General features: G+C 57.0%; 2 protein-coding genes across 3 annotated transcripts in view; one reads left to right on the top strand and one right to left on the bottom strand.

Moving 5' to 3' along the window:
* Positions 1-1,803: 1,803 nt before the first annotated feature.
* Scnn1b (sodium channel epithelial 1 subunit beta) lies at positions 1,804-23,660 on the top strand. Of its 2 annotated transcripts, none has more exons than XM_070004338.1 (13): positions 1,804-1,846; positions 8,629-8,946; positions 10,347-10,602; positions 11,673-11,863; positions 14,691-14,794; positions 16,140-16,303; positions 16,428-16,535; positions 18,878-18,995; positions 19,640-19,715; positions 19,872-19,929; positions 20,772-20,833; positions 22,013-22,088; positions 22,535-23,660. In XM_070004338.1, the coding sequence occupies exons 2-13, from the start codon at positions 8,636-8,638 to the stop codon at positions 22,913-22,915; spliced, it is 1,905 nt and encodes a 634-aa protein (XP_069860439.1). In that variant the 5' UTR covers positions 1,804-1,846; positions 8,629-8,635; the 3' UTR covers positions 22,916-23,660. The 2 variants fall into 2 exon arrangements, with proteins under 2 accessions (XP_069860439.1, XP_069860438.1); XM_070004337.1 differs by having other exon boundaries at positions 10,299-10,602.
* Positions 23,661-25,367: 1,707 nt separating this feature from the next.
* The window catches only part of Cog7 (component of oligomeric golgi complex 7), a 50,241-nt gene continuing 49,536 nt past the window's right edge, over positions 25,368-26,072 (bottom strand). Inside the window, exon 17 of the mRNA XM_070004336.1 lies at positions 25,368-25,828. Coding sequence (XP_069860437.1) covers positions 25,662-25,828 — 167 coding nt within the window. The 3' untranslated portion in view covers positions 25,368-25,661. The remainder of the gene's footprint in view (positions 25,829-26,072) is intronic.

Raw genomic sequence — 26,072 nt, 5'->3', positions numbered from 1 at the left:
GAACTCACGTTCTCACTCAGTCTTCTACAAAGCACAAAAGATTCCTGAGATCAAACACTTCAGAGAATTGCTGTGTTAGGACCACACATGGAGAAATCTCCATGGAGTGTTTAGGACCACTGGAAAGAAAGCAGGAGAGCCTGATGCTGATGGCTCATACCTGTACTCCTAGCAACCCAGGAGGCTGAGATCTGAGGACTGTGGTTCAAAGCCAGCCTGGCGAAGGAAAGTCTGTGAGGCTCTTCTCTCCAATTAACCATTCAAAGAGCCAGAAGTGGAGTTGTGGCTCCAGTGGTAAGATGCTGGACTTGAGCAAAAGTGCCCAGGGACAGCACGCAGGCCCTAAGTTCAAGCACCCAGAATGGCCCAGGTACACACACACACACACACATACACACACACACATACACACACACACACACACAAATGGAAAACATGGGGTGGGGAGGAAGCAGGAGAAATCCTAGTTGTGAGCTTGGAGTGCTAGGGAGCATGGGGAGAAGGAAAGGGAAGCCGCTGGGTGGGGGGTACACCCCACAGCCTGAGGACTGAAGGGTGTTCAGTCTGACTCTGGCCGCCTCTCGATGACCAGGGCCTGCGCAGCTCCCCTTGACAGCAGACCCAGTGGTGATCCCTGAAACTCACCCATCCACCGCGGGGGGCCCTGCCATCCAGCCTCCAGGGTGGCTCCACTCCTGCTCTGAACTGGTCAGCGCCCAGCCTGCGTGCCAGGGGCCCGCGCTCCTGCTGCAGGAGCTGTGGGGCTGGGGGGGGAAAGGGGGGGGCTGGGCCGGGGGGGCTGAGCGGGGGGGGGGGGGACTGGGCCAGGGGCTGGGTCGGGGGCTGGGCCGGGGGGGGGGGGCTGGGCCAGGGTCTGGGCTGGGGGGCTGGGCCGGGGAAGGGGCTGGGCCGGGGGGGGGGCTGGGCCGGGGGCTGGGCTGGGGGGCTGGGCTGGGGGGCTGGGCCGGGGGCTGGGCTGGGGGGCTGGGCCGGGGGGCTGGGCTGGGGGGCTGGGCCGGGGGCTGGGCTGGGGGGCTGGGCTGGGGGGCTGGGCCGGGGGGAGGGGACTGGGCCAGGGGCTGGGCTGGGGGGCTGGGCCGGGGGAGGGCTGGGCGGGGGGGGGGGCTGGACCGGGGGCTGGGCTGGGGGGCTGGGCCGGGGGGAGGGCTGGGCCGGGGGCTGGGCTGGGGGGCTGGGCCGGGGGGGGGGCTGGGCGGGGGGCTGGGCCGGGGGGTTAGGCCGGGGGCTGGGCCGGGGTGTTAGGGAGGCCCGCAGAGCTGCATGGGAGCCTGGGGACACGCGTGGGAAGGGGGGGATGGGGGGTGCAGGGACACGTGTGAGATCTGCCTGCCCGCAGCTGCCTCCGAGGGGGACATTTTGGGGTGCACTTGTGAGTTCTGTGTGCTCCCAGTTGGGGGGGTCTCTGGGAAGTATCTTGGGGCCTTGTGCTCATGTTCTGTGTGTGTATTCGGGTCTGCGGGGACAGGTGTGTCTGTGCGGAGGCGCGGGCGAGCCAGTGGGCGGGGCGATCCGGGGGCAGGGCGAGCCAGTGGGCGGGGCGACCCAGTGGGCGGGGCTACCTGGGGCGGGGTCTTCTGGGGCGGGGCTATTCGGGGAGGAGCCGAGCCAGGGGAGAGTAGGCACGAGGCTATCCGAGGGCGGGGTTGTCTGGGGCGGGGCGAGGCGGGGGCGGGGGCGGGGGCGGGGCGAGCCGGGGGCGGGGCGAGCCGGGGGCGGGGCGAGCCGGGCGCGGAGCGCAGGCCCCGCCCCTTCCCGCCCGCCCTTCGCGTCCTCCTCAGAGTCGCCGCGCTCTGGCCGCCGCCGGCCGCGCCGCCGCCCGGAGCAGGTAGGAAGGCGCCCGGCCTCCGCAGGGTCGGCGCCGCGCTCGGCTGCCCCTGGGGATGGGGCTGGGAACCGCGGGGGGGAAACGGAGGCTCGGCCCGGGGTGGGGGCGGGCGGTGGGGGCTGGGAGCCGACCCCTCCCCTGCCGCCTGGGGCCACGGGGGAAACTGAGGCACGGGCGGACGCGGCCGGGCCTGACACGCCTGAGCCAGCACCGAGGGGAGAACAACCTGTTCTACTATGTATCTATGGAGAGACGGACAGGCCGGCCGGCCGCCGGGGAGCGGGCCTGGTGGCCCCCGCTGGATCCCGGTCCTGTGGAGGCTGCGGCCGCCAGGGCCTCGCCGAGACCCGGCTCAACGCGGCGGGGCCCGCGGGGCGCCCCGGGCCGCATCTGCTGAGCCCTGCCGCGCGAGCGTGTGCGTGAGCGTGTGTGCGTGAGCGTGTGTGCGCGTGTGCGTGAACTTTGTGTGTGTGAACTGTGTGTGAACTGTGTGTGTGAACTTGTGTGCGTGAGCGTGTGTGCGTGTGAGCGTGTGCGTGTGTGCGTGTGAGCGTGTGCGTGTGTGTGTGCGTGAGCGTGTGTGCGTGAACTTTGTGTGTGTGAACTTGTGTGTGTGAACTTTGTGTGTGTGTGAACTTGTGTGTGTGAACTTTGTGTGTGTGTGAACTTGTGTGTGTGAACTGTGTGTGTGAACTTGTGTGTGTGAACTTTGTGTGTGTGAACTTGTGTGTGTGAACTGTGTTTGTGAACTTGTGTGTGAACTTTGTGTGTGTGTGAACTTGTGTGTGTGAACTGTGTGTGTGAACTTGTGTGTGTGAACTTTGTGTGTGTGAACTTGTGTGTGTGAACTGTGTGTGTGAACTTTGTGTGTGTGAACTTTGTGTGTGTGTGAACTTGTGTGTGTGAACTTGTGTGTGTGAACTTGTGTGTGTGAACTTTGTGTGTGTGTGAACGTGTGTGTGAACTTTGTGTGTGTGAACTGTGTGTGTGAACTTGTGTGTGTGAACTTGTGTGTGAACTTTGTGTGTGTGTGAACTTGTGTGTGTGAACTTGTGTGTGTGTGAACTGTGTGTGTGAACTTGTGTGTGTGAACTGTGTGAACTTGTGTGTGTGTGAACTGTGTGTGAACTTGTGTGTGTAAACTGTGTGAACTTGTGTGTGTGTGAACTGTGTGTGTGAACTTGTGTGTGTGAACTGTGTGAACTTGTGTGTGTGTGAACTGTATGTGTGAACTTGTGTGTGTGAACTTGTGTGTGTGAACTTGTGTGTGTGAACTTTGTGTGTGTGAACTTGTGTGTGAACTTGTGTGTGTGAACTTGTATGTGTGTGAACTTGTGTGTGTGAACTTGTGTGTGTGTGAACTTGTGTGTGTGAACTTGTGTGTGTGAACTTGTGTGTGTGAGAACTGTGTGTGTGTGAACTTTGTGTGTGTGTGAACTTGTATGTGTGAACTGTGTGTGTGTGTGAACTGTGTGTGTGAACTTGTGTGTGTGCGTGCGTGTGTGTATGTGCATGCATGTGTGCGTGCATGTGCGCGTGCGTGTGTTGTTTTGGTGGTGCCCGTGCATCTCTGTCTTACCGCGTTCACTCGTAACCGGCTGAGCTCCGCGTCCGCAGTTCTGTGTCCTAAGCTCACTGCGTGGAATCCACATTTGGGAGTGAGGTCCCCACGGCGGCCCCTGTGTGTGTGCCTGTGTATACACGTGTGTTCACACCCGCGCCCCATGCACACGCCACCCTTGCAAGTGTGCACGCGCACCCCGAATGCCTCATTTTCTATCTGTGGTTAAAGAGGAGTCCGGCACCTCCGGTGCCTGCAGTTGCTATGAGGGCCAAACCCCGGGCAGAGACCCCGGCCAGGCACACTCCACAGGAAACAGAGCCCACAGAGGGCCAGGCAGGGGTGAGCAGCCCTAGTGGCCAGGAATGGGGACCGCAACCAACAAAAATTGCCTGGAACTCTCCATAAAGCCAGCCGGGGACACTGAGGCTCAGGGCCAGGTGGCGTGGCACACACCCCTAACTCCTAGCTCCACACAAGCCTGAGACCTAGAGAGTTCGAGGCCTGCTCAGGCAGAACAGTGCTTGAGACTCCAGCTCGAATGAAACAACGCAAAAACCTGGACTGGAGGCATTGTGTAAGCGGCAAAATGCCAGCTGGGAATAAGGAAGCCAAGAGAGCCGAAGGTCCCGAGTTCCAATTCCAGTATGGCCAAATGAAAAAGAAAAGATGAGAGACATGGGATTTTCATCTCACTGTCAGGTGCTAGGCAGGGTGCTCCCACGAAGCACAAGTGTTATCCTGCACCAGAGGATCCCCCCCACAGATGACCCCCTAAGCCAGAGCCCTGGGCCCTGCGTCAGACCAGGATGGGGGTTCTGATTGCCCATAACCAAGTCTGGTTCACAGTGGAGTCTAACTGTTGCCCTGGCACTTACAAAGAGCCTGCTGTGTGCCTGCCCAGCCTGAGGTACAGAAATGAAGTGGGCTTTAAAAAAACAAACAGATTTGTTGCCGGGTTGGGCACTGGTGGCTCACGCCTGTAATCCCAGCTACTCAAGAAACAGAGATCTGGAGGTTCAATATTTGAGGCCAACCTAGAGCCCCCTCAAAAAAGGTTCATGAGACCTCATCGCAAGTGAAAAAGAGAGGCGCATGGTGGTGCACTCCTGTCATCCCAGCGACTTGGAAAGTGTAAATAGGAGGATCACAGTCCAGGCTAATAACAAAAGCAAGAAGGGCTGGGGCACGGCTCAAGTGGTGAAGCACCTGCCTTGAAAGCATAAGGACCTGAATTCAATCCCTAGTCCAGCAAAAAAAAAAAAAAAGACATGGTTTATGAAATAAATGGTCCTTTTCCCTTTCAGTATTAACAAGAATATAATAATAACTATAATAATACTAGGCAGGTCTTTCATTATGACCCGGTCTGTATTTGGTGCTGGGCATAGAGCACAGAGCCTTGCACCCCTGGGAGCCCCGCCTCCAGCCCCTCAGCAGCCGCCTTGGGCTCAGAGACAGTTGTCGGCCTGGGTTTAAGCTCAGAGAGGTTAAGTAGTTTTCCCACAGTCACACAGAGCTGGCCAGCAGTGAGCTGGGGTTCAAAGCCCGGCCGTGGATGTGGTAGCCCAGCCCCTCCTCTGTTTCTGGAATCAGGAGTGGAAAGCTTTTACAATTCCAGATGTGTGTGTGTGTGCACGCGCGCGTGTGCGTGTGTGCCCTTGGGTGCTGGTGGTGGGGCTTGTGCTCAGGTCAGCTGTTTGTCCATGGGGAGTCGCGCTGGGTCACTGTGCGCCCAGTGCCCCATCCACACACACCCCCTCCAGCCTTCCCCCTCTGAGGCGGTGAAGTCTTGGCCTCCATGCCTTCCTGGAGGCCCAGCCTCCAAGGCTGGGCAGCTCAGACAGCCAGGGTTTGGGTGGGCCAGGCAGGGGGAGAGGAGGGGGGACCAGATAAGGGTGCACAGCCCGGGCTTGGTGCACAGAGACACAACCTCTGCGAACTTGCAGTCTGGACCACCACCGTGGTCTAGCTGTGTGACCTCAGGCTGCCCACCCGACCTCTCTGAACCTCGTGGGCTTGTCCATAAGATGAAGATGGGTCTGTGGCAGCGGCGGGGCACAGGGGAAGCATTGGGGCAGGTGGAGCCTGGCGCCCATCCTAAAAGCAAAACAAACACACACACACACTGGCCCGGGCTGGGCTGGGCGGGAACTGCCCGGGGCCCTGGCAGCAGGCAGTTCCCAGCACCCCTGCTTTTGAGAAGGAGGGGGTGGGGGTGGCCAGAGCTGGATGGGGTGCACGGCTGCTGGAGACACCCCTGGGGGACCCCGCTTGCTGCCCCCAGGTCGGAGATGGGGGCTCGACCTGGCCCAGGACTGGTGTTCCCAGGCACTCAGGGGGCTGAGAGCTGAGGATCCAAGTCTGAAGCCAGCCCAGGGTAGGAAAGTTCCTGGAGACTCTCAATGAACCAGCGAAAAGCCGGAAATAGGGCTGTGGCTTGAGTGGTAGAGCACCAGCTTTGAGTGAAAAAGCTTAGGGACAAAGTGCCCAGGCCCTGACCCCAGGAGAGGTGCAGAAACACGAGAAAAAGCCGAGAGCGTGAGGTCCTGAGTTTAAGCCCTTCTACTCACACTTACACACACACACACACACACACGCACACACGCACAGTATATGTCCAGCCATACTGAAATGCCTACTGGGTGCTGTCGGTTATGAACGCTGGCCCTGGCGACATCGAGGGACGGAGGGAGGAGGAGGGGAATGGGATGAAGGTCGTGGGGAGAAGTGTAGGTTTTATATTCTAAGTGACATAGGGCGCCATCACTAGCACCTCACAAGAAATCTGCAGGACCCCATTTGCCAGAAGTTCTGAAGTGAAGAAAAGAAAGAGGGAGAGGGAGGGAGGAAGGGAGGGAGAGAAGGAAGGAGAGAAGGAAGGAAGGAAGGAAGGAAGGAAGGAAGGAAGGAAGGAAGGAAGGAAGGAAGGAAGGAAGGGTGGATGGACAGGCATGGTGCTACACGCCTGTAATCCCAGCACTCTGGAGCATGGCAGCTGCCAGGCCAGCTGTGATGTGTGAGTATGGGTTGTGTAGATGAGAGTTTGGGCGCCAGGTCCTGTGTTGTGGTTGGAAACGAGAGAGGACCTGGAGAACTGAGCGTGAGCCACCCAGGGGCCGGGGGACACTTTGGGAAGAAAAAAGCAGGCTGGCAGGACGGAGGTGGCTGTGTGTGGCGCTGCGTGGCGGGTGCACTGGGCCCTGTGGTCCTCACTCCAGGCCTGGGAGCCTCAGGCCTCCCCCCCCTTCCACTCCCCCCCCACCCCTTTACTGGCTTTTCTCTGCTCTCTTCCTTTCTCTCTGTGTTTCTTCTTTTTTCTTTTTTTCTGAGTTCTGGGCTTGAACTCAGAGCCTGGGCGCTGTCCGGAGTCCCAGCTCCACTTCTGGCTTTTTTTTCCTAGTCATCAGAGATAAGAGTCTTACCAAATTTCCTGCCTGGGCTGGTTTTTGAACCTCAGTCCTCAGATCTCAGCCTCCTGAGTAGCCGGGATTACAGGCGTGCACAGCAGCACCGGCTTGCTCTGTCATTTCTGTCTTTGCAGTCAGCTCTAGCCGGGCTGGGGCCTCCCATGCTGAGCCTGGAAGCCTGAGTCCAGGGTCAAGGAACCAGCCAGTTCCTCTGCCTGAAGACAGCCACACCGCCCTCCTGGCCTTCTCTAACAGGCGCCTCCTGGGGTCCCTTTGTATACCTCAGGGGGGTTTTGTTCTGGGGCTTTTTGTTTTGGTAGGTCGTGGGACTTGAACTCTGGGCCTGGGCGCTGTCCCTCAGCTCTTCAGCTCAAGGCTAGCGCTCTACCACTTGAGCCACAACTCTGCTTCCAGTTTTCTGGTGGATCATTGGAGATACGAGTCTCCCAGACTTTCCTGCCCAGCCTAGCTTTGAACTGCGATCTTCAGCTCTCAGCCTCCTGAGTAGCTAGGATGACAGGCGTGAGCCACCAGCGCCCAGCTCTTTTTCTTAATAGTGAAGCCTTGAACAAAAGCTCAGGGACAGTGCCCAGGCTCTGAGCTCAAGCCCCGTGACTAAGAAAAAAGAAAAGAAAACTGAGTTTCCATGAGCATGATTGGTTTGTCTGATGTGGATGTGAATAGCAAAGGCTTGTCCTTTGCTTTCAGCTACCTATAGCCGAACACTGCGAATTAACTGGAAGGAGAGGATGGGGCGGGGGGGGGGGGGGGGTGGAGGGGAAGAAAAACAGGGAGAAGAGGAAGAAGATAGCTGTAGAAATGGAGGCAAGAGGGGTGAATAAGGAGACACAGATGTTGAGTCTGGAAAATTAATATATGCCAATATATACAATAAAAGGTGAGCTTTTTTTTTTAAGTTTTCCATTCACAATTGGCCCATGGATGAAAAGTGTGTAAAACATGTGTGTGTGTGTGTGTGTGTGTGTGTGTGTGTGTGTGTGTGTGCACATGCTGGTACTAGGGCTTGAACTCAGGACCTGGGCACTGTCCTTTAGCTTTGTTGATCAAAGCTGGCGCTCTACCACTTGAGCCACTATGTCTACCACATAGTAGGTCCTCAAGGCATATAGTAGGTCCTCAGGGAACATAGTAGGTTTTAGGAACCCATAGTAGGTATTTGGGGCACATAGTAGGTCCTCAAGACCACATAGTAGGTATTTAGGGCACATAGTAGGTCCTCAAGGTACATAGTAGGTATCTGGGACACAAAGTAGGTCCTGGGGGCACATAGTGGGTATTTGGGGGCAATTAGTAGAGTACATAGTAGGTCCTCAGGGCACAGAAGTATTTGGGAACATAGTAGGTCCTTGGTGCACATAGTAGGTCTTTCAGGCACAAAGTGGGTCCTTAGGGCACAGTAAGTTTGGGAGGCACATAGTAGATATTTTTGGGGGGGTCAGTCGTGGGGCCTGAACTCTGGGCCTGGGCACTGTCCCTCAGCTCTTCAGCTCAAGGCTAGCGCTCTACCACTTGAGCCACAGTGCCACTTCTGGCTTTTTGCTTATGTGGTGCTGAGGAATTGAACCCAGGGCCTCATGCATGCAAGGCAAGCGCTCTACCACTGAGCCACCTTTCCAGCCCCTTTGGGGCAATTAGTAGGTTTGGGGGGCACATAGTAGGTCCTCAGGGCACATAGTAGGTCTTTGGGGACACATAGTAGGTCCTTGGGGGTACATAGTAGGTCCTTGGGGGGCACATAGTAGGTCTTTGGGGGCACAGCATGGATGGCTGCTTTGGGTTGGCCCGCGCAGGTGCAGCATGGCGCTGAGGAAGTACCTGCGCAAGGGCCTGCACCGGCTGCAGAAGGGCCCCGGCTACACGTACAAGGAGCTGCTGGTGTGGTACTGCAACAACACCAACACGCACGGCCCCAAGCGCATCATCTGCGAGGGGCCCAAGAAGAAGGCCGTGTGGCTCCTGCTCACGCTGCTCTTCGCCTGCCTCGTGTGCTGGCAGTGGGGCGTCTTCATCAACACCTACCTGAGCTGGGACGTCAGCGTCTCGCTCTCCATGGGCTTCAAGACCATGGACTTCCCGGCCGTCACCGTGTGCAACGCCAGCCCCTTCCGGTGCGCGACACGCTCAGAGCCACCCGCTCCTCCCTTCCCCGCTCCCTTCCCTGCCTTCCCTGCCCCTCTCCACCTCTCCCCTCCTGCCTCCTCCCCCTCCTCCCCTCCCCTCCTCCTCTTCCTCCTTTTTGGTGCTGCGACTGGGACTTGAACTCAGGACCTCACCTGAGACGCTCACTTGACTTTCTCTCTCCAGGCTGGTGCTCTACTATTAAGCCACAGCTCTACTTTTTTGCCAGCTCATTGGACATAAGAATCGCACTGATGGTTCTTTTGCTCAGGCTGGCTTTGAACCTTCATCCTCAGCTCTCAGCCTCCTGAGTAGCTAGGGTTACAGGTGTGAGCCACCGCTGGCTTCCCCCGCCTCCCACCATCTTTCCTGCTTCCCCCCCCCCTTGCTTTTCACTCTTTTGCAACAAGATTAAACAATTGTAGGCTTCTTCTTAAGCTTCCTAAAGAGAAATATATGTAGGAAGCCTAGCACAGCAAGTGGTTCATGCCTGTAATCCCAGCACACAGGAGACTGAGGCAGGAAGATCTGAGTTCCAGGCCAGCTTGGGCTAGAGACTCTGTCTTTAAAAACACAAACACACAGGGTCTGGGAAGGTGGCTCAGTGGTAGAGTGCTTGCCTAACGTGCATGAAGCCCTGGGTTCCATTCCTCAGTACTATATACACAGAAGAAGCTGGAAGTGGCACTGTGGCTCCAGCGGTAGAGTACTAGCCTTGAACAAAAGAAGCTCAGGGACAGTGCCCAGGCCCTGAGTTCAAGCCCCAGGACTGGCCAAAAACAAAACAAAACCATCATAGCCGACAGAAAAGCCATATGTATGTGCTACTCCCTGTCTTCCGCACAGCATGTGTCATTTTGTGTGGTCCTGAGTTTACTGAGCATCTACTATGTGCTCTGAGGCCCTACTGTGTGCTGGGCACTGTTCTAGGCACCAGAAACACAGTAGTGAAAAGAACTCAGTTCCTGCCTTCTCTACCCAAGGGGGGAGGGGAAGGCATCCAGATTTCCCCATAAATATTGAATAGTTACCCTGATGATTAAAAATATATCAAGTTGCTGGGCACTGGTGGCTCGCAGCTGTTCCTCTTACTCATGAGGCTGAAATCTGAGGATAGGAGTTCAAGGCCAGAAAACCATGGGGAGAATGTTATGGCCAGTTAACCAGCCAAGAGCCAGAAGTGGAGCCATGGCTTAAGTGATAGCGTTCCGCCTCGTCTGTGGGTGGGCACGGTGAGAGGAAGTTGTGCAAGGAAGGGGTTAGGGGTGTGAGGAGCACGAGGCCCCTGGCACGTGGCCATCGCCAGCTACCAGCAGCTCTGTGGGTCGCATGCGGTTCACAGGTGCCTGCGCCCCGGGCGGCCTCCCGCACCCCGGGCCTCCTCCTGCAGGTACTCCAAGGTCAAGGCGCTGCTGCAGGACCTGGACCAGCTGATGGAGGCCGTGCTGCAGCGCATCCTGGCGCCCGACCCCAGCCACTTCAACGCCTCGCAGACCCTGAACCTCACCATCTGGAACCACACGCCCCTCCTCTTCATCGATGAGCGGGATCCCCAACACCCCGTGACCCTGGACCTCCTGGGGAGCAACCCCAACAGCTCAGCCAGCACTTGCAATGCCCAGGAGTGCAAAGTGGCCATGAGACTCGTGAGTGATTCCCCATAGAGCCCGGTGCCTTTCCTCTCCTAACTGTGATTGTTGGGGGGGGGGGGTGAAAAACTTTACAAATAGAAATAGTGAAGCTGGGGGTCAGTGGCTCATGCCGGTAATCCTAGCTACTCAGGAGGCTGAGTTTGAGGATCATGGTTCGAAGCCAGCCAGGGCAGGAAAATCTGTAGATTCTGATCTCCAATTAACTACTTAAAAAAAAAAGCTGGGATTGGATCTGTGGCCCAAGTGGTAGAGCACTAGCCTTGAGCACAAAACCTCAGGGACAGAATGCAGGCCCTGAGTTCAAGCCCCATGGTTGGCGCGCACACACACACACACAGAAATCGCTGGCTTGTTACTCAGACCCTTGGATGCAATTAACCCACTTCAAAGTAACTTATGCAAAAAACAAGATATTTACCAGATCAAAACATGAAGTCCAGGGGCTGGGAAGGTGGCTCAGTGGTAGAGCGCTTGCCTTGCATGCCTGAGGCCCTGGGTTCAATTCCTCAGCACCACATAAGCACAAAGAAAAAAGCCAGGAGTGGCACTGTGGCTCAAGTGGTAGGGTGCTAGCCTTGAGCTGAAGAGCTGAGGGACAGCGCCCAGGCCTAGAGTTCAGGCCCCATGACCAGACCCCCCCCCCAAAAAAACAAACAAACCACCATGAAGCCCAGGGTTCTTTGGCCTTGAGGTCTGGCTGGGTCTAGGCTCAGCTGATCCTGAGGCTGGCTTCCCCGGCCTCTCGGGCTGAGCTGTCAGGCTGTCAGCGCTGGTTGGCCCTCCTGCAGCCCAGCCATCTCTGCACACACGGAGCCCCTGTGTCTGTCCCAAGCCCCCAGCGCAGGCCTGGGACACACTGGCCAGCTCACGTGCGCATCTCCAAGCCAATCGCTGGGGGTCAAGGAGGGATGGCCACCGCTGGCCAGCGCTGGCCAGAGCTCGCTCCATCCGCACCAGGACCCCGCGTACAGACCCGGCACCGAGGGGGGGGCCGGGCCGGGCCGGGGCCTGGGTCCTGGGGGACCCGACACCCCCGAGCCTGAGGGATACTCTGGACCCCGCAGTGCAGTCTCAACAGGACGGTGTGCACGCTCCGGAACTTCACCAGCGCCACGCGGGCCGTGACCGAATGGTACGCGCTGCAGGCCACCAACATCTTCGCCCGGGTGCCGGGGCCCGAGCTGGTGGCCATGGGCTACCCGGCCGAGCGCCTGGTGCTGGCCTGCCTGTTCGGGACCCAGCCCTGCAGCCACCGGTGAGCCGGGCCGGTGGGCGTGGTCAGGGGAAAGGGGCGGGGCCGAGGCGTGGGCGGGGCCTGCTGTAGGGGCGGGGCTGTGAGTGGGCGGGGCCCTGGGAAAGTGGGTTCTGTGCGACAGTGGGTGGAGCCTGTGGTAGGGGCGGGGCCCTGGGAAAGTGGGCGGGATGGAAAGGAAGGATGCCATTTCAGATGATGCCTGTAGCCATCTTCATTTCCTCCTCCTCCTCCTCCTCCTCCTAGTCCTCCTCTTCCTCCTCCTCCTCCTCCCCCCTCCTCCCCCCTCCTTCTCCTCCTCCTCTTCCTCCTCCCCCTCCTCCTCCTCTTCCTCCTCCCCCCTCCTCCTCCTCCTCTTTCCCCTCCCCTTCCCCTCCCCCTCCACCCCCCCCACCCCACCCCACCCTCGCCCTGTGTCCTTCTCTCTGCCTGTGTCTGTCTGTCTGTCTCTCAGGCAGGCTCTGGCCCTGTCTAGGTGACCTCTAGGCTGAGGTGAGCCGCCCCTGCCCTGGGGTGGGGAGCGGCGGGTGGCAGGCGTGCACCGCTGCACGGCTTCCTGGCGTCTGTGCCCAGCGGGTGCAGGCGAGGGTTTGGAGGGAGCCCTGGCTGTGGGATCCGAGGCAGCCCGCGCTGGGCACAGGGCTGCTGACCCGTGAAGGGTTGGCACAGGAGATAAATCGGGAGAGTGGCACCCTGCGGGGGAGGGAGCTGGCCCGGCCCTCCCTGGGGATTGAATTCAGGGCCTGGGCTCTGTCCTTGACCTTTTTCACCCAAGGTTAGTGCTCTAACCACTTGAAGCACAGCGATACTGGCTTTTTGCTGCTTCAAAGAGACTTAGGGACTTTCTGCCCCAGCTGGCTTTGAACCTTGATCCTCAGACCTCAGCCTCCTGAGCAGCTAGGATGGCAGATGTGACCCACAGACCAATGACTCATCCTCTCTCTCCACTCAGATCTCTCCCCCAGCCTGACACCTCCCCTGAGCCATTCCCTCACCCCCTCTGGGACCTCAGTGTCACCCCAGGGCTTGTCTCAGCCCAAGCCTTTATCACCGATGACAGTTAATTCACCAAATATTTACCAAGTGTCTGTGGCCCTGCACCAGGCCTGCGCCTGGAAGGCCAGGTGGCTGCTGGCATCCTGGGGGAGGGGGAGAGACAGACAGAGACACAGAGAAAGAGAATGCACTTTCAGAGCAGATAGACTTGAAGGAAGAGGAGACGCGCAGGGGAGCTGAGAATGGAACATTAGAAAATGTTCCAGATGCAAGAGCAGGTGCCAGCACTTGAGCCTGGAATCATCTGGAGAGTTGCACAAGTGGTTCATCAAGAGGATCAAGGCAGGGTGTTGGTGGTTTTTACTGTGGGAGCAGTGAATGTCCTGGGGTGGGGTGGGTTTTCCCTAAGCATGGCTGGACCTTGTGCACCCACAGATGCAGGGATAGCCCAGGCCCCTTTTTGCAGCAGGATTGAAGAAAGAAAGGGGGAGGCCAGAAATCCTGCAGGGACCAGGCTGATTTTCTTTTTCTGTTTTGGAGCATTTGAGGCACCATCCCCCCGCCCCTTCCTGTTTCACTAAAAATAAAAAAAAAAAGATATGAGGGGCTGGGAATGTGGCTTAGTGGTAGAGTGCTTGCCTAGCATGCATGGAGCTCTGGGTTCAATTCCTCAGTACCACATCCACAGAAACTGTTGGAAATGGCACTGTGGCTCAAGTGGTAGAATGCTTGCCTTGAGGAGGAAAACAAAGCTCAGGGACAGTGCTCAGGCCCTGAGTTCAAGCCCTAGGACTGGCAAAAAAAAAAAAAAAATTCATAGAAAGATTGACTCTGCCTCCTGAGTGGCTGATGTGAGCTCCACACCCACCCAGATCACCTAAGATGACGTCAGCTCAGGAGCCTTGCTTATAAGTGCCAGGGTCCAAGCTGGGAACCGGTGGCTCACGCCTATAATTCTAGCTACTCCGTAGACTGACATCTGAGGATCATGGTTCAAAGCCAGCCCAAGCAGGAAAGTTCATGAGACTCTTATCTACAATAAACGACCAGAAAACCGGAAGTGGTGCTGTGGATCTAGTGGTAGAGTGCTAGCCTTGAGCTAAAGAGCTCAGGGACAGTGCCCAGGCCTGGAGATCAAGCCCCCCACAACCAACAACAACAAAAAAAAGTGCAAGGGCTCTTTGTCCAAATGAAGTTATAGCCACAGGTCCTTGGGGTTTAGGATATGGCTGTTTCTTTGGGGAGATGTGGGTGAGACAAGTAAACTTCTGAGAAAATTCTTTCGGAGCCTGGGACTAGTGGTTCACACCTATAATTCAGGCTACTTGAGAGGCTGAAATCTGAGGATCAGTGATCGAAGCCAGCCTAGGCAGGAAAGTCTGTAAGACTCTCATCTTCAATTAATCACCAAAAAGCCGGAAGTGGAGCTGTAGCTTAAGTGGTAAACTGCCAGCCTTGAGTGGAAAAGCTAAGGGACAGCAGTCAGGCCCTGAGTTCAAGCCACACTACCAGAAAAAAAAATGCTCTGATCTAGGTTCAAAGTCAACCCAGGCAGAAAAATTCATGTGACTCTTCAGTTAACCAGCAAAAAGCCAGAAGTGGAGCTGTGGCTCAAGTGGTAGAGCGCCAGCCTTGAGTGAAAGATCTTTCTCAGGACTCACGGCTAAGGCAGAGAGACTGGGTCCCAAGGCATCTGGGAGCCCACCTTTGGCTTCTGCAGAGGGGTGGCCTGTGGTTCGTCTCCCTCCATTCTGTACAGCCAGGATGGCAGACACTCCCAAGAGGCTCGGCCCTTGGTAGTGTGCCCCTTCAGCCCGTGATTCTTATTTTTTAGGAATTTCACACCCATCTTCTACCCATATTATGGCAACTGCTACATCTTCAACTGGGGCATGACGGAGCAGGCCCTTCCTTCTGCCAACCCTGGAACTGAGTTCGGTGAGTATTGCTGGTGGAAGTGTATGCCTGTAATTCCAGCGACTCAGAACACCACAATCAAGAGAATCACAGTTCAAAGAGCAGGAACCCGTCTCAACAGATAAACTAGGTCTAGTGGTGCAGTCTGCAATCCCAGCTATGCAGGAGACACACATAAGAAGGATCGAGATCCAAGGTCAGCCAGGTGCTGGTGGTTGATGCCTGTAACCCTAGGGACTTACGAGGCTGAGATCTGAGGATGGAGGTTTGAAGCAGGAAAGTCTGTGAAACTTTTATCTCTAATTAACCACCAAAAAGCTGGGACTGGAGCTGTGGCTCAAGTAGCAGAGTGCTAGCCTAGCAAGTATGATGTGCTGAGTTCAAACTCCAGTACTGAGAGAAAAACAATTAAAAAAAAAAAAAACCTTAAGTATACTGAATATTCTACGAAGTTTTAAAATCTCCACAATCTCCAGTTTCTAAGTGGCATTTATTTGCTCAGTCTCTCTACTATGCAGTTTGTTATTTTGATGTTTTAAGCAGGGGTTAGACTGGCCTGGAACTCTCCATCCTCATTCTTTTTCCAGAGTGCCGGGATTATAGGTTTGTACCACCATACTCACCTTGCTTGTACGGTTCTTGAAGAGAGAAAATCCCAGAGACAGAGAGCGAAGGAGCAGGAGACAGTGGGGGTGGTTGTGGGCCAAAGACCCTTCTTTTCAGGCGAAAGCCTTCCTCTGTCCCCTCGGGAAGGGCTGGGAAGAGCCTGGTGCGCACACCTGTAATCCCAGCAATGGAGAGGCATCATTGCCAGTGTGCGGCCAGCCTGTCTCACAATAAACACACACAATCGAAGGCAGCACTCCGCACGAATGGAGTCCTGGCTGTGCTGAGGGCGGCAGGGCTGGCGTTTACTGAGGATGACTGTAGACTGGTCCAGGCGCTGTGAGTGGGTGGGCCGTACGGGGTGGGCGGGGCTTGTGGCTTGGGCTAGGTAATGAGTGGGCGGAGCATGCTGATAGCATGACTAGACTGGTGCAGGCGGCGTGAGTGGGTGTGGCCGTGCAGGGTGGGCGGGGCTGTGGAGTGGGCGGGGCTTGTGGCCTGGAGTAGGTAATGAGTGGGCGGGGCGTGCTGTACATCCAAGATCCACCTGCGATGCAGAATAAAGGTTATGGAACTCGGGGAGAGAAGGGCCCAAGAAGGAAATCGTGGGTGCTTTGGAGAAGGCAAGAAATGTTTGGGGTCCATGGCCGCTGCGCCAGCCTCCTTGGCAGGCCCTAATGGGCCCCCTGGCTGTACGGAAGCTTGGTCCCCCACCCACATCGGGGATTTTGCTCAGCAGCCCCGGCCCGCCTTCCCCCAGGTCTGAAGTTGATCCTGGACATCGGCCAGGAGGACTACGTCCCCTTCCTGGCATCCACGGCGGGGGCCCGGCTGATGCTGCACGAGCAGAGGGCGTTCCCCTTCATCAGGGAAGAGGGCATCTACGCCATGTCGGGGACCGAGACGTCCATCGGGGTGCTGGTGGTACAGCTGGGGTCCAGAGGCTGCCCGGGGCCGAGGGTGGAGGTGCACCTTCCCAAGCCCCGGGCCCAACTGCAGCGGGCTTCCAAGGGGGGCCTGGGGTCCCCATGAGCACCCTCTCACCCAGGACAAGCTGCAGCGCAAGGGCCAGCCCTACAGCCCGTGCACCGTGAACGGCTCCGACGTCGCCATCCAAAACCTCTACAGCAGCTTCAACACCACCTACTCCATCCAGGTGGGGCTTGGGTCTCCAGGCCACGGGCACCCCTGGCCTACTGGGCCTGTGTATGTGTGTGTGTAGGTCGGTCCCAGTGTGTGTGTGTGTGTGTGTGTGTGTGTGTGTGTGTGTGTGTGTGTGTGTGTGTGTGTGTGTGTGTGTGTGTGTGTGTGTGTGTGTGTGTGTGTAGGTCGGTCCCAGGGCTTGAATTCAGGGCCTGGTCATTATCATTATCCCTGACCTCCCCCACCCTTTTACTGGTCCTGGAGTTTGAACTCAGGACCTGGGCACTGTCCCTCAGCTCTTCGGCTCAAGGCTAGCACTCTACCACTTGAGCCACAGCACCCACTCCCAGCTTTTTCTGAATAGCTGATTGGAAATAAGAGTCTCATGGACTTTTCTGCCCAAGCTGGCTTCAAACCATGCTCCTCAGATCTCAGCCACCTAAGCCTAGCTAGGATTACAGGCGTGAGCTACTGGCACCTGGCTCATCCCGTAGCCTTTTTCATCAAGGTTGGTGCTCTACCACTTGAACCACAGCTCCACTTTCAACTTTTTGGTGTTAGCTGGAGATGAGTCTCATAGACTTTCCTGTGCAGACTGGCTTTGAACTGCGATCCTCAGATCTCAGCCTGCTGAGTAGCTGGGATGACAGGTGTGAGCCACTGGTGCCCAGTCCTGCTGGACCTCTGAAGGCAGAACAGGGCACCCTGACACAGCACTGGCTGCCATTCCTCCCCCTGGAGACAGCCAGGGTGTCACTCCGCAGGTGTCCCAAGAAGAAGCGAGAAGAGATGATAGTTATCATCAGTGAGTCATCCCTGTGGGTAACACACTGCACTAAGTGTGGGTGCATTATTATTTTTTTGTCGGTCGTGGGGCCTGAACTCTGGGCCTGGGCGCTGCCCCTCAGCTCTTCAGCTCATGGCCAGCGCTCTACCACTTGAGCCACAGCGCCACTTCCAGTTTTCTCGTGGTTTATATGGATTTTCCTGCCTGGGCTGGCTTTGAACCATGATCCTCAGATCTCAGCCTCCTGAGCAGGATGACAGGAGGGAGCCACCGGCGCTGCACATTACATCATCTTTGACCCCATTCCACGAGGCAACACGCTGTGGGAACACACCATGACAGCCGCTCACCTGGTGCTGGGCAGGCTCTACTACTGCAAGGACATTACACGGATTATGTCATATAACCCTCACCTCCCAGCACCCTAATGATAGCCATGCTCTTTTCAATCCCTAATTAGGAACAAGGAAATAGACTGACCATCCCCAATCTACCTGCCTGGTCAATTTACCTGGGAAGTCCCCCTTTGTATCTGCCTTCAATCTCCCTTGCTGTAACTGGGAGCTTCCCTCTTGCTCTGGTTTCTGGGGTTGGCCCAGAGCAATCCATCCCTAGCCTCAGCTAACCTGAGAGGGCAAGGCTGACAGACAACCTTTTGCTGGTACTCTGTGCTCAGTCCAACACGGGGAGGAGCCAAGGGAGGAGACTGAGTACCAGCTACTCACTGAGCGTGGCTATCCCCTGTGTGGCCCAGAGTAAACTGAGGCCCCGGCACATGTGGCTGGTCCCTGAGAAGACTGAAACCAGGTCAGGATGACCCGGACACACCACTGGAGGCCTCCGTGTCCCCCCTGGTCCTTCCCTGCTGGCCACTCTAAGTCAAAGGTCATGCTCGGCTCCCTCCTGGAGTGGGAGCTCCCAGCTAGCTTGCTGTGGGCAGGTTCTGGGTAGGCGCATGCGCACAGCCGCTGGAAGAACTATGCTGGTGAAGCCTGGGCGAAGCATGGGTTTGGGGCAGGCCACCCTCGCAGCGTCTGCGGGGCCCAGGCTGCTGGGGCCAGGCCTGGGTGCGCTGCAGGATGCAGGGCAGTGCCCAGATCAGAAGGACAGCTACCCTACTACAAGGGCCTGAGTCTGACTTTAGGGTCATCTCACTTGTCAAATGGGGCCACTTCCGGCCCCTCAGCCACCAGGGCCTGGCCTTTAACTTCTCTGGATGAGTTTCTTTCCTTTCCTTCCTTCCTTCCTTCCTTCCTTCCTTCCTTCCTTCCTTCCTTCCTTCCTTCTTTCCTTCCTTCCCTCCCTCATTCCTTCCAGCTTTTCTCTCTCTTCCTCTCCCCCACCCCTTTCTCTCATCCCTTAGCTTTTGAACTCAAGGCTTACCACTTAAGCCGCACCACACACTTGCTGGCTAATTGCAGATAAGAGTCTCACCTACTTTTCCTGCCAGACTGGCTGCAGCCTCCTGAGTAGCCAGGACTACAAGCATGCGCTACAGCACCCAGCCGGGCTCCTTTCTGTGGAGTGGGCGCCCCACAGGCTGCTTGTGTTCCCCTCCACTCCCCCAGGCCTGTCTCCACTCCTGCTTCCAAGACCACATGGTTCACAACTGTAGCTGCGGTCACTACCTGTACCCGCTGCCGCCCGGGGAGCGCTACTGCAACGACCAGGACTTCCCGGACTGGGGTGAGCAGGGGGCCCAGGGCGCGTGGGGAGAAGGGGCGAGTGTGTGCGTGTGTTCACCCATCTGCAAATGCATGTGTGCGAGTCACACTTGTGATGCAGAGGACTGGTGCTCGGGGGTGCAGGACACGTGTGTATGCACACCCAGGCTCTGATTACTCCACTGTCTGCCTCTGCATGCATGCCCAGCCTGGGCGCACACGTTTGTGTGTGTGCACCTCACATCCACAGCGGTGGGGGGCCGGGATGGGGACCACAGGCTCGAACCTGGGGTCATGCAGGACCATGCCTAGCTGGAGCCCGGGCCTGGCAGCCGCGGGGCCCGCAGTGCCTGGATGTGGTCAGCGGCGAGCAGTCGCAGAGCAGCACAGTGCACACTCGCATGCTCCATGGTCCCAGAGCTCCATGGCTCTGGGCGGGGTTCAAGGGGAGCCACTGGGCTGTGCTGGGCTGTGTCCACCCCAGCCTGGCTGCGGGGTGGGACAGGGAGGGCCAGGCTTCCTCATGGCAGAAGAGCTAGGACCGAGACTCCCATAGATGCGCAGGGCATGGAGAGCAGACGCACGCGGGGAGGTCCCTTGGGGAGGTCCCCCCTCTGCCCCAGCTCGCCCCAAAAGGCTCCTGACCGCAGCCCCTCCCCTCCCCAGCCTACTGCTACCTGGGCCTGCAGATGAGCATGGCCCAGAGAGAGACGTGCATCAGCATGTGCCAGGAGTCCTGCAAGTGAGTGTGGTGGCTGGGGGCGGGGCTTGAGAAGTGGGTGGGGCCCCTGGGGCGGAGCCTAGGGGAGTGGGTGGGGCTGGGCACGGTGGCTTGGGCGTGGCGAGTGGATGAGGTATGAGCCGGCGTGAATGGCGGCGCCTTGTCTCTCTCTGTCAGTGATACCCAGTACAAGATGACCATCTCCATGGCTGATTGGCCTTCCGAGGCTTCGGAGGTGAGCCGGCGGGGTGACAAGCTCCTGGTCCCCACCTTTGAGCTGAGGATATGTATAGGAATTAGGGGGTGCCCTGCTTCCCCTTCCTTCTCTTCCACACACATGTGACACCACTGGGGAGGGAGACACACACAGAAACGAGATCGAAACAGAGCCTGGTGGCTTACACCTCGAATCCTGCTCAGGAGGCCGAGATCTGATGATCACGGTTCAAAGCTAGCCCAGGCAGAAAAGACCATGGAACTCTTTATCTCCAGTGAACCAGCAGTAAGCTGGAAATGGCACTGTGGCTTAAGTGGTAGAGCACTAGCCTTGAGTGAAGAAAGCGAACGGACAGCACCCAGACCCTGAGTTCAAGCCCCAGTTCCACACACGTACACACAAAAAGCGGGGCTAGAGCCATAAGCAATAAAACTGAGTGTGAGGCCCTGAGTTCAAACCCTGGCTGGGGGGGGCCTGGGGGGGGAATGTGCCATCAGGGCTATGAATCTGAGAGACAGGACTAAGGGAGAAACAAGGGAAGACCCCTCTTAAAATGTGACATCTGAGCTGTACCGAGGCAGAGCCAGGGAGGATTCTGGGAGCAGCAAATGTTGGGTGTGGGGTGGGAATGGGCTGAGGATCCAGTGGCTGTCCCCTAGGGGAGGACGCTGGAGACAGCAATGGGGGACCCCCCACCCCCACAGCAGCCAGGCCTCCACTTTCTCCTGTGCCACCCCCCTGCCCCAACCCCAACTTTGGGACAGAACGGGGGGGGGGAGCTCACCTCCCTGTGGCCGGGGCGGGGGTCAGTGGGGGAGCGTTCAGAGGCCATGTTTTTCAGCTGTCTTTTGTGTTTCCAGGACTGGATTTTACACGTCCTGTCTCAGGAGCGGGACCAGAGCCCCAATATCACCATGAGCAGGTGAGCTGGAGCCTGGGTGGGGCTGGGAGGGCAGATTAGGGAGGAGCCACAGCCCCTCACGCTGGTGGGGGCCAGGCACAAAGGAAGGGCAGGGAGGGGGGAGGCTGCCGGGCGGCTGGGTCTGCCAGTCCCTAAAGGAGCAGCACAGGGCTCCAGTTATGACTGGAACATCCACCCTCCATCCAGCACCCATCCACTCTTCCCCTCACCCATCCACCCCTCCATGCATTCATCCACACACCATCCATTCAGCATGAAGACACAGACAAGTGCTGGTGGCTCAAGCCTGCAATCCTAGCTATTCAGGAGGCTAAGATCTGTGGGTTAAGGTTCAAAGCCAACCTAGGCAAGAAAACTTGGGCGGCTGGGAAGGTAGCTCAGTGGTAGAGCGCTTGCCTTGCATGTATGAGGCCCTGGGTTCAATTCGTCAGAACCGCATAAGCAGAAAAAGCCAAAGTGGTGCTGTGGCTCAAGTGGTAGAGCGCCAGCCTTGAGCTGATGAGCTGAGGGACAGCACCCAGGCCCAGAGTTCAAGCTCACGACCGACAAAAAAGAAAGAAAGAAAGAGGACTGGGAAGGTGGCTCAGTGGTAGAGCACTTGCCTTGCATGCCATAGGCCCTGGGTTCGATTCCTCAGCACCACATAAGCAAAAAGAAAAAAGCCGGAAGTGGCGCTGTGGCTCAAGTGGTAGAGTGCTAGCCTTGAGCTGAAGAGCTGAGGGACAGTGCCCAGGCCCAGAGTTCAGGCCCCACGACCAGACCCCAAAAAAGAAAAAAGAAAGAAAGAAAGAGAAAATTTGGGAGATTCTTATCTCCAGTTAACCAGCAAAAAGCTGCCTTGTGCCAGGCGCTAGTGGCTCATGCCTGTAATTCTAGCCACTAAGGAGGCTGAGATCTGAGGATCACAGTTCAAAGCCAATCTGGGCAGGAAAGTCTATGAGACTCTTATCTCCAATAAATGGTCAGAAAACTGGAAGCAGCGCTATGGCTCAAGTGATAAAGCACTAGCCTTGAGCTGAAGAGCTGAAGGACAGCATCCAGGCCGAATTCAAACCCCACAACCGACCAAAAAAAGGCTGCCTTGCTCTGTGTGTGTGTGTGTGTGTGTCTGTGTGTGTGTGTCTGTGTGTCTGTGTGTCTGTGTGTGTGCAGTCTCCACCATCTTGCTGTCTCCTACAGGAAGGACGTTGTCAAACTTAACATCTACTTCCAAGAATTCAACTACCGAACCATTGAGGAAACCCCAGCCAACAATGTGAGTTTGGGGAGCCCTTTCCCCCTTCACCTCTGCACCCCAAGGTGGGGATTAAGAAGGTCCAAAACTAGCTGCAGGCTGGTGGTTCATGTGTACAACTCTAGCTACTCAGGAGGCTGAGATCTGAGGATGGAGGTTCAAAATCAGACTGGGTAGGAAAGTCTATAAAACTCTTATCTCCAAATAACACCAAAAAGCCAGAAGTGGAGCTGGGGCTTAAGTGGCAGAGCACTAGCCTTGAATGAAAAAGCACGGGAACAGTGCCCAGGCCAGGCTCTGAGTTCAAACCCCAGTACTGGCATGCAAAAGGTCCAAAGCTGTCCCTACGCTGATGGCCACCAGCTCCCCTCCCCAGCTGTACCTCACCACCTAGGGGCCCCGAGTCTGGGCTGGGGGCAGGAATGTGCCTGCCCTGACCCCCATCAGACCCGAGTCTCCTCCCCCAGATCGTCTGGCTGCTCTCGAACCTGGGCGGCCAGTTTGGCTTCTGGATGGGGGGCTCGGTGCTGTGTCTCATCGAGTTTGGGGAGATCATCATCGACTTCCTGTGGATCACGGTCATCAAGATGGTGGCCTTCTGCAGGGGCCTGCGGCAGAGGCGAGCGCGGGCCTCGTACTCCGGCCCCCCACCCACCGTGGCCGAGCTGGTGGAGGCCCACACCAACTTCGGCTTCCAGCCTGACGCAGCCAGCCCCGACCCCCACACGGCCGCCTACCCCGAGGAGAGGACTCTGCCCATCCCGGGGACCCCGCCCCCCAACTACGACTCCCTACGACTGCAGCCCCTGGACACCATCGAGTCTGACAGTGAGGGCGATGCCGTCTAGACCGGCCGCACTGCGCCCGCGACCCTGCCCAGTGCCTTCTCTGGCCAAGCCAGAGCCGTGTTCCTCAGAGAAGCCAGCAGCAACCGGCCATTGCCCGGCCGGGGCGCTAAGGACCCGATGCCAGTCCCTCCATTGCAGTGGGCTACCCTAAAAAGGTTCAAAGTTGAAAAAATTAAAAAAAAAAACAGAACATACTCAAATACCAGCTACTCAGGAGGCCGAGATCTGAGGCCTGCAATCAAAGGCTAGCCCTGGCAGGAATGGCCGTGATACTTCTGTCTCCCACTAACCAGCAAAAGGCCAGAAGTTAGTTGAGCTGTGGCTCAAGTGGCAGAATGCCAGCCTTGAGCACTAAACCTAAGGGACATCACCCAGGCCCTGAGTTCACGTTCCAGTACCAGCATACAAACAAACAAGAAAACCAAGATGCTAGGTTCAAGATAAACTGTATTCACCCTGTCTCTACCCACCTGTCCTGCTCTTTGGCCTAGATCAGGGTCCCTCCCCTACACCCTCTCCAGGTGGCAGCCTCTCTCCTCCCAGTGCCCCGCCCACTCCATCTGCACAAAGCTGTACAACTGGGCATGCCGCCTTCTCCTCATTGGCCTCTGCCGACCTCTGGGAACAGGCTCAGGAGGGCAGTGCTGGGTCAGGGCCGGGCAGCAGCAGGCATGAAGCAGCTGGGCTGCGGAGCAAGTTCCAGGCCACACAGTGAAACCCTGTCCTAAAAAGAATGAAAAATAAATAAGGTAAAGAGGGGAAACACTGAGTGGTGCTTTGTTCTGGCTCCACAGGCAGCGTCTGGCAGGGCAGCCTCAGGCCAGGCCTCAGGAGGCCACGGGAAGCCCCTGGTGATTCTCAGCTCTTCTCACGCTGGTCCCGACAGAGATCTAGCTGCTATTTTATCCTGTTTGAGGGTACTGAGGTTTGAACTTGGGGTCTCGGGTTCTCAAGGCAGGTACTCTACCATGTGAGCCATACCCCCAGCTTGCTTTGCTTTAGTTATTTTTTCGGGAAGGGGCTCATACTTTTGCTCAGCGTTGGCCCAGGACCGTGATCTACCTATACTTCATGCATAGCACAGCATGTATATCGCCTTTGCGGTATAAACCATCCTGCTTCGGGGCTGGGAAGGTGGCTCAGTGGTAGAGCGCTTGCCTTGCATGCCTGAGGCCCTGGGTTCAATTCCTCAGCACCACATAAGCAAAAAGAAAAAAGCCAGAAGTGGCGCTGTGGCTCAAGTGGTAGAGCGCTAGCCTTGAGCTGAAGAGCTGAGGGACAGCGCCCAGGCCCAGAGTTCAGGCCCCACGACTGGACCCAAAAAAGAAAAAAACAAATAAATAAACCATCCTGCTTTCCTAAGGGCAAAGAGAGACATTAATGCCTTCAGCGAAGCAAACTGATCTTATTCAAACCATCCAGTCTCTCTCTGCTTCCCAGGCCGCCTCTCTTTGGTCTTGGTCCCTGACCAGGTCACGTGACTGTTTCTGAACCAATCATCTGAACCAATCAGTGGGCCCAGCTGGACAGGCTGCTTTGACTGGTTGGACCTGAAGCCATGGATCACATGCCTAGGATCACTAGCTATAGTTGAAGCTGCTCATTTAAATTTGAGTATCAGAAAGACAAGTCCATTTCTTAGTGGAAGTATATTCCCACAATATATGAGACATATACCAATAACTCAGTCACTGTTTTTTTCTGAAATTCAAGTTCAAGCATTTCATTGCTAAGTATGGCAACCCTAATGGCTCCCCTCCCAGATAACAGGCTCTGCCCACCTCCCAGGCCCTGGGTTTGAACGAGCCCTGAGTTCAGATCCTGCCCTACAGGACCAGCTGAGCGCCAGGGTCTGGCCTCCCATCTGGGTCCGGGGGGGGGGGGTCCCCATGGAGGAAGGGTGAGGTGGCTAGAGGCTGTGGAGCACAGGCTGGGCTTGTTTGGAGACTTCTGCAAACTCAAGTCAAGCTCCACTTCTGGCTCTTTAGTGGCTAATTGGAGATAAAGAGTCACAGACTTTCCTGCCCAGGCTGGCTTTGAACTTGGATCCTTTCATCTCAGCCTCCTGGGGAGCTAGGATGACAGATGTGAGCCACTGGCTCCTGGCTCCCCTGTGCACATTTTAAAAAGGAAAAACTGATGGGCTGGGTTTGATCCCCAGTACCCCACCTGGCCTGGCTTCCTGTGTCCTCCCATTGCTGCTCTACCCGGCACCCCGGCAGACCGGGGACCGGCCTCGGCCAGTGCTGCGCTGGGCCTGGGTGGGTCCGGGCTGCCCGCTCCCCTCTGCACTTGCACTTCCACCCATGCCTTTCCCCCAACCCACCTCTGCCAGCCCCCCCTGTCCTCCCCCAGGCCCTCCCCCAGGGCCTCCACATGGCTGAGGTGTGCAGGAGACAAGAGCACTCACTGTGAGACTGAGGAAGAAGCAGCGCTTTCATTTCAGTGTTAATTCATGTTTAAGATCATTTATTTTAAAAATCATCTGCAAAGTTCTAATAAATAATATCCTTCTCATTTATAAACTTGTTTGTCTGAGACAGGGTCTCACTGTGTAGCCCAGGCTGCCTGAACTGGCTAATCCCACTCCTGCAATCGGGTGTCTTGCCGTGCCCAGATTACCACCTTTCCTTCATTATACGAAAGAACCAAGTCACTTAAGAGCAAGCCCTACCCTACCGCCGGCACGTGTGGGCCCCGGTCCGTCTGATTGGCTGTGGCTGCAGACATCGGCCCTGACCTCTTCTCAGAAATTCACACCCCTCATGGCAGCCACGGTGGTGGCCAGGCGGCGCGGCAGACCTTTGCTGGCCTGCCTGTAGTCCTCGGGCTTGGCCTTCAGGAGGGTCCCGATGTTCTGCAGGGTGCGGGAGGGCTGCAGGCCCAGGGCGTCCATCACGTTGATCAGATAGTCTGTGGGGAGGGCAGGGGGTCAGCAGCATGCAGAACGGAAGGTCTCCCCACTAGGAGCGGGGGAGAAGCCCGCGAATCCCCAAATACCGGACACCTGGCCTGCATCTACTGGCCTCGCCTGAGTGCAGTGATCCTAACTTAACAGAGGACTAGGCCACATGGCCACCCCCTGCCCCCCACCCACACCTGTGCCGGCACCCCCATATTCCCCACACACTCCAAAAGGGCAGGGGACACGGCGGCT

This window comes from Dipodomys merriami, unplaced genomic scaffold, assembly GCF_024711535.1.
Source record: "Dipodomys merriami isolate MVZ:Mamm:240054 unplaced genomic scaffold, mDipMer1.0.p SCAF_62, whole genome shotgun sequence".
In the NCBI taxonomy this organism is placed as follows: Eukaryota; Metazoa; Chordata; class Mammalia; order Rodentia; family Heteromyidae; genus Dipodomys; species Dipodomys merriami.
Note: the sequence above shows the minus strand (reverse complement) of the source record. Positions and strands in the feature narration are given on the sequence as shown.